Raw genomic sequence first — 17,200 nt, forward strand, 5'->3', positions numbered from 1 at the left:
ATATATATATATATATATATATATACACTCACTGGCCACTTTATTAGGTACACCTGTCCAACTGTGTGTTAAGACTTAATTTCTAATCAGCCAATCACATGGCGGCAACTCAGTGCATTTAGGCATGTAGACATGGTCAAGACAATCTCCTGCAGTTCAAACCGAGCATCAGTATGGGGAAGAAAGGTGATTTGAGTGCCTTTGAACGTGGCATGATTGTTGGTGCCAGAAGGGCTGGTCTGAGTATTTCAGAAACTGCTGATCTACTGGGATTTTCACGCACAACCATCTCTAGGGTTTACAGAGAATGGTCCGAAAAAGAAAAAAAATCCAGTGAGCGGCAGTTCTGTGGCCGGAAATGCCTTGTTGATGCCAGAGGTCAGAGGAGAATGGGCAGACTGGTTCGAGCTGATAGAAAGGCAACAGTGACTCAAATTGCCACCCGTTACAACCAAGGTAGGCAGAAGAGCATCTCTGAACGCACAGTGCGTCGAACTTTGAGGCAGATGGGCTACAGCAGCAGAAGACCACACCGGGTACCACTCCTCTCAGCTAAGAACAGGAAACTGAGGCTACAATTTGCACAAGCTCATCGAAATTGGACAGTAGAAGATTGGAAAAACGTAGCCTGGTCTGATGAGTCTCGATTTCTGCTGCGACATTCGGATGGTAGGGTCAGAATTTGGCGTAAACAACATGAAAGCATGGATCCATCCTGCCTTGTATCAACGGTTCAGGCTGGTGGTGGTGGTGTCATGGTGTGGGGAATTTTTTCTTGGCACTCTTTGGGCCCCTTGGTACCAATTGAGCATCGTTGCAACGCCACAGCCTACCTGAGTATTGTTGCTGACCATGTCCATCCCTTTATGACCACAATGTACCCAACATCTGATGGCTACTTTCAGCAGGATAATGCGCCATGTCATAAAGCTCGAATCATCTCAGATTGGTTTCTTGAACATGACAATGAGTTCACTGTACTCAAATGGCCTCCTCAGTCACCAGATCTCAATCCAATAGAGCATCTTTGGGATGTGGTGGAACGGGAGATTCGCATCAGGGATGTGCAGCCGACAAATCTGCGCCAACTGTGTGATGCCATCATGTCAATATGGTCCAAAATCTCTGAGGAATGCTTCCAGCACCTTGTTGAATCTCTGCCACGAAGAATTGAGGCAGTTCTGAAGGCAAAAGGGGGTCCAACCCGTTACTAGCATGGTGTACCTAATAAAGTGGCCAGTGAGTGTATATATATATATATGTATATGTATATGAACTTCATCCTGGCATATATGTCCTTTATCTCAGGCCCCATCCTGGCATATATGTCCTTTATCCTGCCTTGGCCCATCCTGGTATATGTCTTCCATTCTGTTCTTTAATGCATAGAAAAAAATGAATTATTATACTCATCTCACATTTGCTGCCACACTGTGCAGCGTCCTCTTTTCATGCCGGCAGCTGACTTGAGCATGCACCCCCAGTCACGTGCACGCCAACGTCAGCTGCTAACCTCTGATTGGCTGGAAGCGTGTATTGCTGTGCACGGACCCGATGGGTCTCTACGTCACAATACATTTCCGAAGGTGCACATCCAGTTGAAGTTTGTGCTAGCGTCGGTGGGCCCCCACTCGGACAGGACCAGTCGCGGCCTCTGCGTTCCTTACACCCCTGACTCCCTGCAGATTCTGGTGTGCAGATTTCTCTAGGCGGAGGCTCTAAACAACTGTCCTCAAAGACTATGGACTCCAATAAACAATTTAGGACATGATTGCAGTGGAGACTTTTTGTAAGTCCAAGTTAACTCCTTTGACTCAGCAAATAGGAAGTTTAAAGGAGGACATGTCCAACATAAAATCAAAGCTGAAAAGAGTCACTCAAAGAACCAGTGCCATAGAAGAAAGAGTGAGTACTAACAAAGATTATTTTCTGGGCTTGAAAAAGGTGCAAACAACGGCAGTTTGACATATCTCTGAATTGGTTGCTAAGACAGATGACCTCAAAAACCATCTAAGAAGTAACTGAAGAATAATAGATATAGGCAGTGTCCCTTTGAGCTGAGTTACCAAGTGATAACATTTCCCCTTCATCAAATAATGTTAACCTTTTGAAAGGCTCTTTTTTGTTCCATTTTTTGCAGGAGCTCCTGAGTGGTAAGAGATTGAGCTGATTTCAGGCGATTTTCCACATTTTTAAATTCATGGAAAATTGCATCGCCTGCTTTTTCCGTTTTAGTTTTTGCTACTTCTCTAATAAATAAGTCCAGTCTATATGCTTTCATAGACTCCCATACCATCGGGACATATGCTGTCCTTTCGCTAAGGTGACGGAACCTGACACCAGGAATAACACTGTTAACCTGCAGATATGCGGTTTATTTGTAAGTTAATAGTATTATGATGCTGCCCGGTGCCTGCACACAGCCGAATGCAGCGGGGAGAAAATGAACTGTATTCTCCCGGTTAGCAATCAAAATTCAGTCATGGGGGCAGCGCAGGTCCACTCACCACTCTGAGTAAACAGAGCGTCCGCTGTAACCACTCCGCCGACCCTGACTGACAGCCGGCCGCAAGGCAGAGCCAGTGTCAGTCAGGAACGGGGCACGGTTATGAGTGGAGCTAACATATTCTTGAGAGAACCTTAACCATATTGAGTGAAACACTAAGCGGACTATGGTCCAAAATAACCCTAAATAAGTATTGAACGTCCCCAATCAGACTTTCCATTAAGGTGTTATGGACATTATGATACAGGAAAGATATATATATATATATATATATATATATATATATATATATATATATATATATATATATATATATATACACGAGGGGCGATCCAAAAGTAATGATAATCAATAATAAACACAATGAATATAGTAAAAAAAAAAAAATATATATTTTTCTACATAGTCTCCTAACAAGTCTATACATTTAGTCCATCTCTTTTCTAAACTTAGAATTCCCATCGAAAAAAAGTCTTGATCTTGACCCTCAAAAAACTCTCCAACAGCGGTTATCACGTCGCTATTGTCGTCAAATTTTTTGCCCCGGAGGTGTTCCTTGAGCCGAGGAAAGACAAAGTAGTCACTGGGGGCTAGATCTGGCGAATAGGGGGGGTGTTCCACCAGTTCAAAGCCTGCTTCTTGAATGGTAGTCATGGCAACTGCAGCTTTGTGAGCCGGTGCGTTATCTTGGTGAAACAGCACTCCAGCCCGCAGTTTGCCGCGCCTTTTCTCCTTGATAGCCTCCCGCAATCTTCTTATTTGTTCTGCGTAGTAGGAGCCCGTAATAGTGGCTCCCTTCTCCAAATAGTCCACCATAGTAATTCCTTCAGCGTCCCAAAAAACGGACGCCATAACCTTCCCTGCTGAGCTTGACACTTTGAATTTCTTCGGCGTCGGTTCGTTGGCTCGTTTCCATGTCATCGATTGTTGTTTAGTTTCGGGATCAAAGTGGTGGATCCAGGTCTCATCCATGGTCAAAAAACGTGACAAAAAAATTCTCCTTGTCTGCTTGGAACTTTTCGAGATTTGCTATTGAAATGTCAACTCGTTTCCTCTTTTGCTCGTCGGTTAACATTTTTGGCACCCAACGCGCGGAGACCTTTCTCATATGCAATTCTTTTGCAAGGATTCTTTGAATTCTGCCATATGAGATCCCTGTGACCTCAGCTACATGCCTGATAGTCACTCTTCGATCTGCCAACACAACTTCTTCAACTTTTTTCAAGTTTTCTTCATTGAGGGACGTGGATGGGCGTCCTTCGCGATGTTCATCTTCCGTCGATGTTCTTCCCAGCTTAAAATCCTTGGCCCAGCGTGCAACTGTGGAATATGGAGGAGAAGAGTCCCCCAATGTTTCCACCAAGTCGCTGTGTATGTCTTTGGTTGACATTTTTTTAAGCAGAGGTATTTGATGACAGCTCTGAGCTCGTTTTTTTTCCATTTTCATGTTCACTCCTTGGCAGTTCATATTCAAATGAATGTAGCTCCCGGGAATCGTGGCCTATTTAAGTGATTTTTTTTTCCTGGACTAGTGGGTACCTAAGAGAGAAGAAAACATTTTATTTCTGTGTGCAATAGAAATAACCGATTATCATTACTTTTGGATCGCCCCTCGTATCTTTGTACCGTGTTAGCCAGTAGATAGAAAAATATTTAGAATTGTGAGTCCTCAGTGGTTGATAACTTTTACAGTAATGGCTAACTGAAAAGATGGTAACACATTGCAAGCGTTCGAGACTACTCAGGTCTTTTCATCAGGTGAAGACTAAGGGTCCCGTTTCACTTAGCGAAGCACCAGTGATCCCGACAACGATATGAACTGGTAAGGATCACTGGTGCGATGTCACACAGCAGCTATTCTGACGACTCACGCCTGCGTCCCTGAGTTCTGCGTCGCCAACGAGGTTGCTCGTCGGCGTCAAACAGCGATGCATGCTGGCCAGCGGGACGCTGACGATGAAAAAATGGCCCAGGACATTCGAGCACGATCAGTGATATCCAGCAGGGTGACTGGTCGCTGCTATGTGTCACATGTAGTGAGATCGCTGGCAAGATCGCTGTTGGTCACAAAATCGGTGACGCATAAGCGATCTCGCTAGTGATCGCACTATGTGAGACGGGGCCTTAATACAATATCTGAAGAATCACATATTTATACACAACACAGCACAGAAATAACACAATAGATAAGACAAGTGACTTGAATCAGAATTGTCATTTTGGGAGAGAAATAAACCTAAATGTTGGAACATTTCATAGATAAGGGAGTGTGAAAGTTTTATTGTCCTCTGATTGGGGTCTGGTTCTGTGTTGTGATGCCCCCAGCAGATGTGAAGAGCAAATTCCTTAATTGATGTAAAAAGACATATATCTGTGCTGTTTTGTGTATAAATATGACTCTTCAGATGTCGTATTAGTCTTTGCCTGATGAAGAGACCTGAGTAGTCTGGAAAGCTTGCAATTTGTTACCTTCTTTTCAGTTAGCCATTAATAGGTATCAACCACTGAGGACTCTCAATTCTAAATATTTTTCTATGGCCATTATGGTATTACAATGCTAAATCTATATGAGATAGAGTCATGGGTTGAGGAATAACAAGAGTATTGGTATACATCAGGGTTTGCTATTTCTCCACATATCTACCACTAAATTTTTTTTTCACCACATAAACAATAAAAAAATAAAAATATTTGGTATCTGTGTACTCATACGGACCTGTGGAATCGTATAGCCATGTCAGTTTTACCATATATTGATCATATTACCGTACATAAAAAAAAAAAAACCCAAAAAATAATTGTGGAGTTGCCCTTTTTTTTTTTTTTTTTTTTTTTGTAATTTCACCGCGCGTGGAATTTTTTTCCCATTTTCCAGTACACTCTGTGCAGAATGAATGCGGTCATTCAAGAGTACAAATTGTCCTGCAAAAAACAAGCCCTCATACTGCTATATGGCTGATAAAAATAAAAAAAAAAAAGTTATGGCTCAAGGAAAAATGGGAGGAAAAAATGGAAAATTGCCCTAGGATGAAGGAGTTAAAGCAGGCTTTAGAACTGTTTTAGGGAGAATGCAGGGATGCTGCCATGTGCTCGGGTTCTGTCCACAATTACATGCCTTCTGGGTAGTGGTTTTAAATCTTATTGAATTGTCATATAGATGAATAATACCTAAAGTCCCTGTAATTTGTATACTGGGCTATGTTGAGGGGCTGCGCACGGGGGAAGTAAACAAAATTGCCATTGCCCGACTACTTTGCAAAGCCAGGAAGCTGACTGCCAAACACTGGATCTCTGCGAGCCCTCCATATCGAAAGTAATATATGAAACAGATTAATTCCCGTATCCAAAAGGAGAAGGGAACATGTTATAAAAAAAAATAGAAGTACGTACTTCTCTAAACTGTGGTCTCCATGACAGGGTATGTAGGTAACAATTGTGTGTTTCGCTATGTACGACAGCACCCTATTGTTTATAAACTGTAATTCCAACTTGATCAAACAAGTGACACTTGGTTTTCTTATGTATATCTTATTGATGGATACCCACTTAGAATTTTTACACTTTATTTGCCTTCAGTATTTCAGGTATATGTGTAGGGGGAAGTTGTGTGACGGACCCTTTCTGTCATGTGACGTACTATCCCGTCCATGTGCCCTGGGACTTAATTCCCAGGGACGGGATAGTACGTCACAGCGATCAGCGGTGCCCATGTGGTGAGCGCCGCTAATCGCGGCTGGGTGTCAGCTGATTATCACAGCTGACACCCGGCACAATGTGTCAGGGGCCGTCACGGACCGCCCCCGACACGTTAACCCCTTGCATACCGCGATCAAACACGACCGCGGTGTACCGGGGGTTAAAGGGAAGCATCGGCAGGGAGGGGGCTCCCTCTGTGCTTCCCTGAGCCCCCTACAGCAGCGCAATGTGCAGCGCTTCTGCGGGGGCTCTTTCCCTGCAGGTCCCCGAATCCAAGATGGCGACGGGGGCCTGCAGGGAGCTGGCTTCCTCAGTACCTGCAAAGCGCAGGCATGAGGAAAGCCTTGTGCAGTGCCTGTGACAGATCGCTGATCTGTCACAGTGATCTGTGATGTGACAGATCAGCGATCTGTCACAGGACAGTGATGTCCCACCTGGGACAATGTAATAAAGTTAAAAAAAAAAAAAAGTGTAAAAATAGTTTTAAAAAAATCGCTAAATAAATTAAAAAAAAAAAATATTCCCTAATTCATTTTTTGGAAATAAAAAAAAAACAATAAAAGTACTCATATTTGGTATTGCCACGTCCGTAACAACCCGCCCTATAAAACTGTCCCATTAGTTAACCCCTTTAGCGAACCCTTTAAAAAATAAAAATAAAAAATGAAGCAAAAAATAATAATTTATTATTATACCGCCGAACAAATAGTGCAATAACGCGCGATCAAAAAGACGAATATAAATATGCATGGTACCGCTGAAAACGTCATCTTGTCCCACAAAAAACGAGCTGCCATACAGCGTCATCAGTGAAAAAATAAAAAAGTTATAGGTCGCTGAATAAAGCGATGCAAAAATAATTATTTTTTATATAAAATTGTTTTCATTGCATAAAAGCGCCAAAACATAAAAAAACCACCTAAATGAAGTATCGCTGTAACCGTACTGACCCGAAGAATAAAAGGGCTTTATCAATTTTAACGCACGCGGAACGGTGTAAACGCACCCTGTCATGAACTCATTTTCTGCTCCACCAGTTGAGAGTTCCCCTTCCGTTTTCCCTCTGGTGGTGACAGGAGGTAGTTCGGTTGGTTTAAGTGGTAGTGATCTGCCACTTGATGAGGAAGATAACGATTGGATCTCTGGAGTATCAGACTGGATATAAGACAGCCGACGCCTTATCCGGGTGCTGGTGATTCAGTCTGCTTCTCAGGTCCTGGACTTCAGCTCTCTTCCAGTCTTCTCAAGTTAAGTTTGTTTTTTGCTAATGTTCACACTTGAGCTTGTTGGTCAATTCAGTTTGTTGTGTAATCAGCCTGCCCCTGCTGGGGCTATGCTGAAATTCCACTCCTATTAATCAGTATTTGCCAATCTGCTTTTTGTTCCTTATTAGATTGGTCTCTTTTTTGCTCTGTCTTAGAATATTTCAGAGTGCTGATATAGGTTTAGAAGTCTAGTGACTTCAGTGTTAATTTTGAATTGTTGGACAATATTTTTGTAGGTTGTTTTTGGCAGATTGCAGACAGTGTCTTTCCTTTTTTGTCCTTTTTAGTTAGCCAGGCCCCATCGTTTGCTCAGCCTATTTTCCTGCCTTTGTTTGTATTTTCATCTTGTTTCACCGTCAATACATGTGGGGGGCTGTCTTTCCTTTGGCGTCTGCTCTGGGGCAGCTAGTTTTCCTCTTTTCCTGCTTTAGGCTTATGTAGTTCTCCAGTTGTGACGAGGCGTCTATGACCAACGTAGGAACGCTCCACGACTGCTGATAGTTGTGCGGTTAAGATCAGGAATCTGTATAGTTACCAACTTCTCTGGTTTTCTGAGACTTAGCTTGTTGTCTTGTTTTTCCTCCTCGGTTTCCCATTCATAGCAGCACTCCCCTAAAGAAATTCATGAAACGCTGGTTTTTGTTCATTCTGCGTCCCAAAAATCGGAATAAAAATCGATCAAAAGATGTCACGTGCCCAAACATGATACTAATAAAAGCGTCAACTCGTCCCGCAAAAAATAAGACCTCACATGACTCACGGGGTCAAAATATGGAAAAACTATAGCTCTCAATATGTGGTGATGCAAAAACTATTTTTACAATAAAAAGCGTCTTTTAGCGTGTGACAGCTGCCAAACATAAAAACCGCCATAAATAGTAAATCAGACCCCCCCCCCCGTTATCACCCCCTTAGTTAGGGAAAAATAATAAAATAAAAAAAATGTATTTTGCTCTCCAAATGCAACATGGCGTCTGATCTCAATTCCAGCCAATTCTGCGTTGAAAAAGTCAAATGGTGCTCCTTCCCTTCCAAGCTCTGCCATGCGCCCAAACAGTGTTTTACCCCCACATATGGGGTATCAACGTACTCAGGACAAATTTAAAAACAACTTTTGGGGTCCAATTTCTCCTGTTACCCTTAGGAAAATAAAAAATTGGGGCAAAAATATCATTTTTGTGGAAAAATTTTTTTTTTTTTTCATTTTCACGCCTGGGCGTTATAAACTTCTGTGAAGCACTTGGGGGTTCAAAGTGCTCACCACACATCTAGAGAAGTTCCTTAGGGGGTCTAGTTTCCAATATGGTGCCACTTGTGGGGAGTTTCAATAGTTTAGGTACATCAGGGGCTCTCCAAACGCACATGACACCCGCAGACCATTCAATCAAAGTCTGCATTCCAAAACGTCACTACTTCCCTTCCGAGCCCCGACGTGTGCCCATACAGTAGTTTTCTCCCACATATGGGGTATCAGCGTACTCAGGACAAATTGGACAACAACTTTTTGGGTCCAATTTCTCCTGGCACCCTTGGGAAAATAAAAAAATTGGTGACTATAAGATCATGTTTGTGGAAAAAAATACGATTTTTTTTTATTTTCACGCCCGGGCGTTATAAACTTCTGTGAAGCACTGGGGGGGTTCAAAGTGCTCACCACACATCTAGATAAGTTTCTTAGGGGGTCTAGTTTCCAAAATGGTGTAATTTGTGGGGGGGTTTTCACTGTTTTGGTACATCAGGGGCTTTCCAAACGCGACATGGTGTCCGATCTCAATTCCAGGCAAAAAAGTCAAATGGCGCTGCTTCCCTTCTGAGCTCTGCCATGCGCCCAAATAGTCGTTTACACCCACATATGGGGTATCAGCGTACTCAGGACAAATTGCACAATAACTTTTAGGGTCCTGTTACCCTTGGGAAAATACAAATTGTGGGTGAAAAGATCATTTTTGTGGAAAAAATATGATTTTTTAATTGTACGGCTGTACGTTATAAACTTCTGTGAAGCCCTTGTTGGTTCAAAGTTCTCACCACATATCTAGATAAGTTCCTTGGGGGGTCTAGTTTCCAAAATGGGGACACTTGTGGGGGGTTTCCACTGTTTAGGTACATCAGGGGCTCTCCAAACGTGACATGATGTCCGATCTGAATTCTAGCCAATTTTGCATTGAAAAAGTCAAACGGCGCTCCTTCCCTTCTGAGCTCTGCCATGCGCCGAAACAGTGGTTCCCCCCCACATATCAGGTATCATCGTACGCAGGACAAATTGCACAATAACTTTTGCAGTCCAATTTCTCCTGTTACCCTTGGTAAACTAAAAAAAATTTAACCTGAAGTATTTTTTTTGTGAAAAAAAGTTAAATGTTCATTTTTTTTTTTTTTAAATATTCAAAAAATTCCTGTAAAGCACCTGAAGGGTTAATAAACTTCTTGAATGTGGTTTTGAGCACCTTATGGGGTGCAGTTTTTAGAATGGTGTCACTTTTGGGTATTTTCTATCATATAGACCCCTCAAAGTGGCTTCAGATGTGATGTGGTCCGTAAATATAAAATGGTGTTGCAAAAATGAGAAATCGCTGGTGAACTTTTAACCCTTATAACTTCCTAAGGAAAAAAAAATTGGGTTCCAAAATTGTGCTGATGTAAAGTAAACATGTGGGAAATGTTACTTAAGTTTTTTTGTGTGCCGTATCTCTGATTTAAGGGCATAAAAATTCAAAGTTGGAAAATTGCGAAATTTTCAAAATTTTTGCCAAATTTCCGTTTTTTTCACAAATAAACGCCAGTTATATGAGTGAAATTTTACCACTAGCATGAAGTACAATATGTCACGAGAAAACAATGTCAGAATCACTGGGATCCATGGAAGCGTTTCAGAGTTATGACCTCATAAAGGTACAGTGGTCAGAATTGTAAAAATTGGCCAGGTCATGAACGTGAAAACCACCCTTGGGGGGTTAAGGGGTTAACAGGGATTGGAAGGGAAGTTCAGTATTTGGATAATTTTATCATTTCTTTTCCTGATATTGTTTATTTGAAAATCAGTAAAATATTTATCTGCAGTTAAAGGGGTATTCTAAAGTTTAAAAGGTATAACTTTCAAATACTCCATTAACTGCAGTCATGCCGAAATCCAGTTCTTGGGTTTAACACTAGAACTACTGAGGTAGTCATTTTGACTACTTCGCACTATGTATTTCTCCTCTGTGACTACATTTTTTGGAATTCCGGCTTGAGACTCGGTGACTTTGCCTCCAATAGGATGTTAAAAAAGATTTTGTGGCAATAAATAATTTAGGTGCAAAAATTGCGCATTTATTTCAACATTCACCTATAACTACTAAAGGTAGTCATTTTGACTACCTGCTATATTTTGCTGTCCTTTTGTCACTAAAAGTTGCTTTAAAGTTTTGTGCATAATTTTTTCACTGTATCTTATTTACCCTGATGTTCATATAGATGTAGTTCAATTCAGATGTCAACTTTTCACATTTTCATTGTGTTACCTGGTTGTATTATGACTGGGGAATACCGTTATGCAAAGCGATAATGTCTAGGGACCGTTTTGTAGAAATTATGCATTACCTCAGATTTGATGAGAAGTCCAATCGATCGCAGAGACTGCAAACCGACAAGTTTGCTCTCTTTTCTATTGTGTGGGACATTTTTATTGCCAATTGCATTGCTTGTTACAAACCTGGCCCATACATTACGGTTGATGAACAACTTTTCCCAAGCAAAACCAGGTGTCCTTTCACACAGTATATACCTTCCAAGCCAGATAAATATGGCCATAAATTTTGGCTAGCTGTAGATAAAGATAGTAAATATGTTGTAAATGGCTTCCCTTATCTGGGTAAAGATGATTCACGCCATGCTGATGACCGTTTAGCTGACCACGTAGTCATGAAATTATTGCAGCCGTTTTTGAAAAAAGGTCGAAATGTAACCACTGATAATTATTTTACATCAGTAAAACTTGCCAAACAGCTAAAAAGCCAGGGAACGACTATCGTGGGAATGCTAAATAAGATAAGACGAGAAGTGCCTAAAGAAATAAAAACAATGAAAGAAAAATTGTACAGCACTAAAGTCTATAAAAATGAGGATAATTTTACACTTACCGTGTATCAAGGTAAGCCAAACAAAAATGTGATAATTCTGAGTTCCGTCCATCCCGATGTTCTTGTTGCTTCTGAATCTCCAAAAAAAACTCCAGAAACTATAAAGTTTTATAATAAAACAAAATATGGAGTAGATGTAGTAGATCAGATGGCACGCAAATACACCACAAGAACAGGTATTAGGAGATGGCCTGTTCACGCATTTGAAAATACTTTAGACTTAGCGGGTATAAATGCTTGGATATTATACAAGGAGATGACCACCGGACAAATGTCATGCAAGGCATTTTTGCAAAAGCTTGTCACAGAGTTGAGTGGTCCGTATGTTGTATCTAGGGGAAAGGGTGGCATGTCCCAAGTTGCTACATCTTCAGATGTGATGTCTCAAAAAAATTTTTGCCAGATAAAAGCAAAATGCAAAAATAATTGATCTGTTGGAAATTGTATGACTTGCCATAAGTCTTTGTGTGGGCAATGTACCGCCGTAATTGAAAGATGGTGCCTGAAATGCGAATCAACAAATGTTTAGAAAGTTACCGGTTGTACTTCATAATAACGGTTGGTCGGTTTTATTGAGATTCTGCGCCATATTTTCATTTTTCTTCTCCTTCACTTACATTTTCTCTGCTTGTTGTTCTTGAGTTGTTGTTTATATGTGTGCACTTTAATAATAAATTATTTTAAAATGTCTATTATTATTGTTTTACTTAGTTTACTTTTGTTATTTCCTGTAGAAAAATATGAAAAAAAATCAGAAAAAAAACATTTCAAAGCATTACTGTTGGATCTCACAATAATACATTAAAAAAATATAATTATTAATAAATAACCACAAATGAAATGAAACTCTAATAACAAACGAAAACAAGTCAGTAGTCAAAATGACTACATTCAGTAGTTCTAGTAGGTGTCACGAGTACAGTAGTTCTAGTATTAAATATTCATAGGGGTTATACAACTGTGAAAAATCCCACATAAAAAAAAAATCTTTTATGTGTAAATCTATGGGACTGATTCATCAGTCAGAACTATCTGTCATAAAATTATGTGCTATTTGAATATTTTTGCAAAACTCATAGTTGCTAAAAAGTGAGCGGCTTTTGTTCTCCTTACTCTAGTCCTGGCCATGCTATGCTAAGGTTTTGAATAGTGGGTGAAATTGGTGGGAGGCGAATGGCTGAGCTAGACACTCCAACAAATCCATCAGAATTTATGCCACAAAAGTGGTGTAAATGAAGACAGAGAGGAATTTCTGTCCGTGACTTGAGTACATTTGTGACAGCTGGAAGTGATGCACGCCTCTTAATGAATTTGGTGCATCTTACTCCAAGCACACCCTGGATAAAGACTGGTGTTTAAAACAACAGTTTTCATGAATCAGCCTTTATGAGTAGATGCCGTTTTAAGCAATTTTTTCCAAATTTTTTTTTGTTTCTACCTTTTGGCCAGGTTGACATCACATTTTAGCCACACATAGTGGCTTTGTGAGGGCTTCTATCTGAAGCAATGAAAAATGTGGTTCAGGTGTGTCTGTTAATAGGACCACTGACTAAACTAAAGCAGACGGAATCACTTTTTTCTCTGACATCATTTTTACCTTTTTTGAAGAGCACACAAAAACATAGCCACGTTTTTGTGCCCATCTCAGAAAGACATAAAAACCAATGCATGCCTACCACCATAAGATCCAGTACCCCGTGTATTATATCACTGCTGGTGTGCTGTACATTTGGCTTTCAAGAAATGAACCACAATACCAGTACAGAACCACATCAGTACAGAAAATAATTACTGGACCCGTGATGGGAAATCCAATCACAGCCCATTTACAAAGGGCAGGTATGCTAGAACATATCTTCATAGTAGGGAATTGTGAGGATGAAATTGGAGTCTTGGAAAATCCCTTGACATTTACATATTTTGTTGCCTTTTCTATGTATATTCAGTCTTATTCTGTATTCTGCAGATTGTCCTGGAGAACAGTAGTAGAGAAGATAAGCACGAATGTCCTTTTGGACGCAGCGCCATAGAACTGACCAAAATGTTATGTGAAATTCTGCAGGTTGGAGAACTACGTAAGTAAAATACCAATTTTGGTCCATTTTTTCTTACAACTCAGCACTGTCACTTCTCTGTTATGGACCATTTAGGCCATGTGCACACCGTGCGGATTCTGCTGCGGATCCGCAGCGTCTCAGGCTCTGCAGGTCCGCAGCAGATTTAGGTGCGTTGTACAGTACCATTGTTTTCAATGGTAAACTGAAAAACGCTGTGCACATGCTGCGGATTTTTCCGCGCGGATTAGCTGCGGGTTCAACTCCGCAGCAGGTTCAAATCCGCAGCATGTCAATTCTTTGTTCGGATTCCGCTGCGGTTTCACACCTTCTCCATTGTAGAGGTGTGAAACCGCAGGATAATCCGCAGGAAAGCCCTGATTGTCTATATAGAAGATGATTGGCACTCGTTTAATGGGACTAAGAAAACTAATGGGGATGTAATAATCATTAATACATGTGGCAATATGACAGACAGTACTGTACTGAAGAAAAGTGGGCAAAAAATTCCAAGTAGCTGGAAGCAGTGAAAATAAACACAATTTAACTATTGTTGTTTTTGGTTTTGTTTGTACGACGTTCATTATAAAGTTAACCCCTTAACGACCGCCGATACGCCTTTTAACAGTGGCAATTAACCCCTTTCTGCCATGAGACATACTATCCCATCCATGTACCCTGGGACTTACTGCCCATGGACGGGATAGTACGTCATGGGCGATCAGCCGCGCTCACCTGGGGAGCGCGGCCGATCGCACCCGGGGTGTCAGCTGATTCTCACAGCTGACACCCGGCACTGAGTGGCAGGTGCGGTCACAAACCGCTCCCGGCACTTTAACTCCCAAAGTACTGCGATCAAACATGATTGCAGTGTTCTAGGGCCAGCAGAGGGGCTAACAGCCGCGCGGTCCCGATCACTGCTATTGAGACCCTGAGATTCTTCCTGTCATGTGCAGTGCAGTGAAGTAAATTTTTTTGTGAAAAAAAAAAAAAGTTAAATGTTCATTTTGTTTAAACATTGCAAAAATTCCTGTGAGGCACCTGAAGGGTTAATAAACTTCTTGAATGTGGTTTTGAGCACCTTTAGGGGTGCAGTTTTTAGAATAGTGTAACTTTTGGGTATTTTATATCATATAGATTCCTCAAAGTGACTTCAAATGTGATGTGGTCCCTAAAAAAGAAAAATGGTGTTGTAAAAATGAGAAATCGCTTTTTAAATTTTAACCCTTATAACTTCCTAGCAAAAAAAAATGTTGGTTCCTAAATTGTGCTGATGTACAGTAAACATGTGGGAAATGTTACTTATTAAGTATTTCTCGTTCGCCTTATTGGGGGACACAGAGACCATGGGTGTATGCTGCTGCCACTAGGAGGCTGACACTATGCACAAAAAAAGGTTAGCTCCTCCTCCGCAGTGTACACCCCACCGACCGGCAGGGAATTCCTCAGTTTAGCTTAGTGTCAGTAGGGGGTGGACACGGGTCTTTCATTAGACCCTTATCTACCTCAAGGTGCGTCGTTCCTTTTCAGGTTTCCGGAGGGATACAGTGTGAAGAGTCACAGCTGTACTCCCACAAAGAGACTATGAGTACGGCGTGTACTGCCACCCCGTATCCTCATAGGTCTCTACGGCAGGACCAAGAGCTCAGCACGGATGCGTGCAAGCGATCCAGATGGTCCTCGCTCCCCGTCTCCCACCCACTCGCCCACCAGAGCCTGTCGGTCTGGATGAGACGCGGACACTACAGAAGACAGACAGCGTGGGATATTGAGGTACCTTTATTGATTGCCAGACGGAGGTAAGTATGGGGGCCGAGTCACGTCCTCCTCATCCCTAGATGGGCATCTCGGCGGCTCCAATCTTATTCAAAGCGGCCACTGCGGCCGCCGCAATTACTCCTGGCCCTGGCGTCAGAAGGGGCCTTGCCCGGCGTTTTCCCCCCCGCCTTCAGTCCTGGGCCCAGCAGATGGCAACGGCGCTCTGCAGAGCGGTTGCCGTGGCAGCGCTACGGGACCTCCGCGCCGCCCCGCGCTGACAGGCGGCCGCCGCTATTAATTTAGGCCCCGGCTTCATTTCGGGCCTTCTTCTGCAGAGCGGCCACGCCCCCTGCCCCTTTCTTCTAAGCGGGCTTCTCTCCCACCCGTTCCAGGCCCTCCCACCGCCTCCTTCTTGCACCCCAGCCTATTCTTGGCCAGCGGGCGGTGCCTCCTTCAGCCTGGCAGTTAACGCCGCCCTTCTTCTTCCCCTGGAAGCGCGCGTTTTCCCATTCCTCTCAGGCGGTCGCCATCTTCCCAGCCTGTCAGCCGGACGCCGTTCTGTCAGCCGGATTTCGCCCTGACCTGCAGCTGCAGACAAGCCGGATAGCATTGTCTCTGGGGACACCGGACTGTCAGTAGCGCTGCATCTGCAGACTGACACCCTCCTCTGCCTTCTGTCCCCCAACCTTCCGGCACTACCTCAGTTATCTCTATGTCTAACTCTAAATCTGATCGTGCCCGCTCTACGGCTCCCCCCTGCATTCTAGTCAAGTACTTTGCGTGCTCTTCTTGCAATCGCAAACTTCCCTCAGGTCAGTCCACTCCCCTCTGCCTGGACTGTAGCAATCCAATTCAGCCTGACACCGCCCATGAGCCATCTATGGCCCCATGTGAGAGTGAACCCCCCATGCCTGGCTGGGCTTCATCGCTTTCTCAATCAGTGGCAGACCTCACCAGGGTCTCCAGTCCCTGGCAGCCTCTCTGGATAAGTTGCCCCTAGACACTTCTGCAGGGTCCAGCAGGTCTCAAGAGATTCTGTCAGCCAGCGTTAGTCGCAAAAGACCCAGGCAGGATCTCCAGCCGGAATCCTCCCCTCGTCCCATCTTACCGCATAGTCCGTCTCAGCAGCCTCCCTCCCGGGCCTCCTCTCCCGAGTCAGGTGAAGCGTTCTCGGACAGGTCTTCTGAGGGGATTTTAGAGCTGGATTCGGACCAGGTTGCGAACATGAAGGTTACGGTACAGAAACTCATTGCAGCGATTCACCAGACCTTCGAGATTGCTGACCCCCCTGCGAAATCCTCAGATCAGGAGGTTTCGTTCAGACGGGCGGAAACACCCTCCAGGGTATTTCCTTTCCATTCCGAGTTTGGAAAGATTTTTACCAGGGAAAGACAAGATCCGACCAGACTCTTTCAAAGAGGAAAGCGTCTCGGCGTACTGTACCCGTTTGCTAAAGAGCTCACGGACAACTGGGCTGCTTCTCCCTCGGTGGACCCGCCCGTGTCCAGACTTTCTAATAACACGGTTCTCCCGCTTTCAGGCGTCGCGGCTCTAAAGGATTCTAATGATAGGATTATAGAATCCCTAGCTAAGTCCGCCTTCGAAGCGGCTTCAGCGGCGGTATGTCCAAGCTTTGCTTCGTCTTGAGCAGCAAAGCCATAGCGACTTGGGCAGAGGATCTTCGTCAGGGCATCCTAGATAAAGCACAACCAGAGCGATTGGCCGATCTCGCCAATCAGATTTCCCATGCGGGGGATTATCTGCTTTCTGCTTCTTTGGATGCCGCATCCTGCGCGGTTC

General features: G+C 43.1%; 1 protein-coding gene across 5 annotated transcripts in view; it reads left to right on the forward strand.

Annotated features, from left to right (window-relative positions):
* Positions 1–17,200, forward strand: part of ELMO2 (engulfment and cell motility 2) — an 85,077-nt gene that overhangs the window by 48,830 nt on the left and 19,047 nt on the right. For all 5 annotated transcript variants that reach the window (XM_073559312.1, XM_073559315.1, XM_073559313.1 and 2 more), the window contains one exon: positions 13,555–13,663. In XM_073559312.1, coding sequence (XP_073415413.1) covers positions 13,555–13,663 — 109 coding nt within the window. The remainder of the gene's footprint in view (positions 1–13,554; positions 13,664–17,200) is intronic.

Source organism: Dendrobates tinctorius, unplaced genomic scaffold (genome assembly GCF_039654945.1).
Source record: "Dendrobates tinctorius isolate UK_male_01 unplaced genomic scaffold, ASM3965494v1 ptg000270l, whole genome shotgun sequence".
In the NCBI taxonomy this organism is placed as follows: domain Eukaryota; kingdom Metazoa; phylum Chordata; class Amphibia; order Anura; family Dendrobatidae; genus Dendrobates; species Dendrobates tinctorius.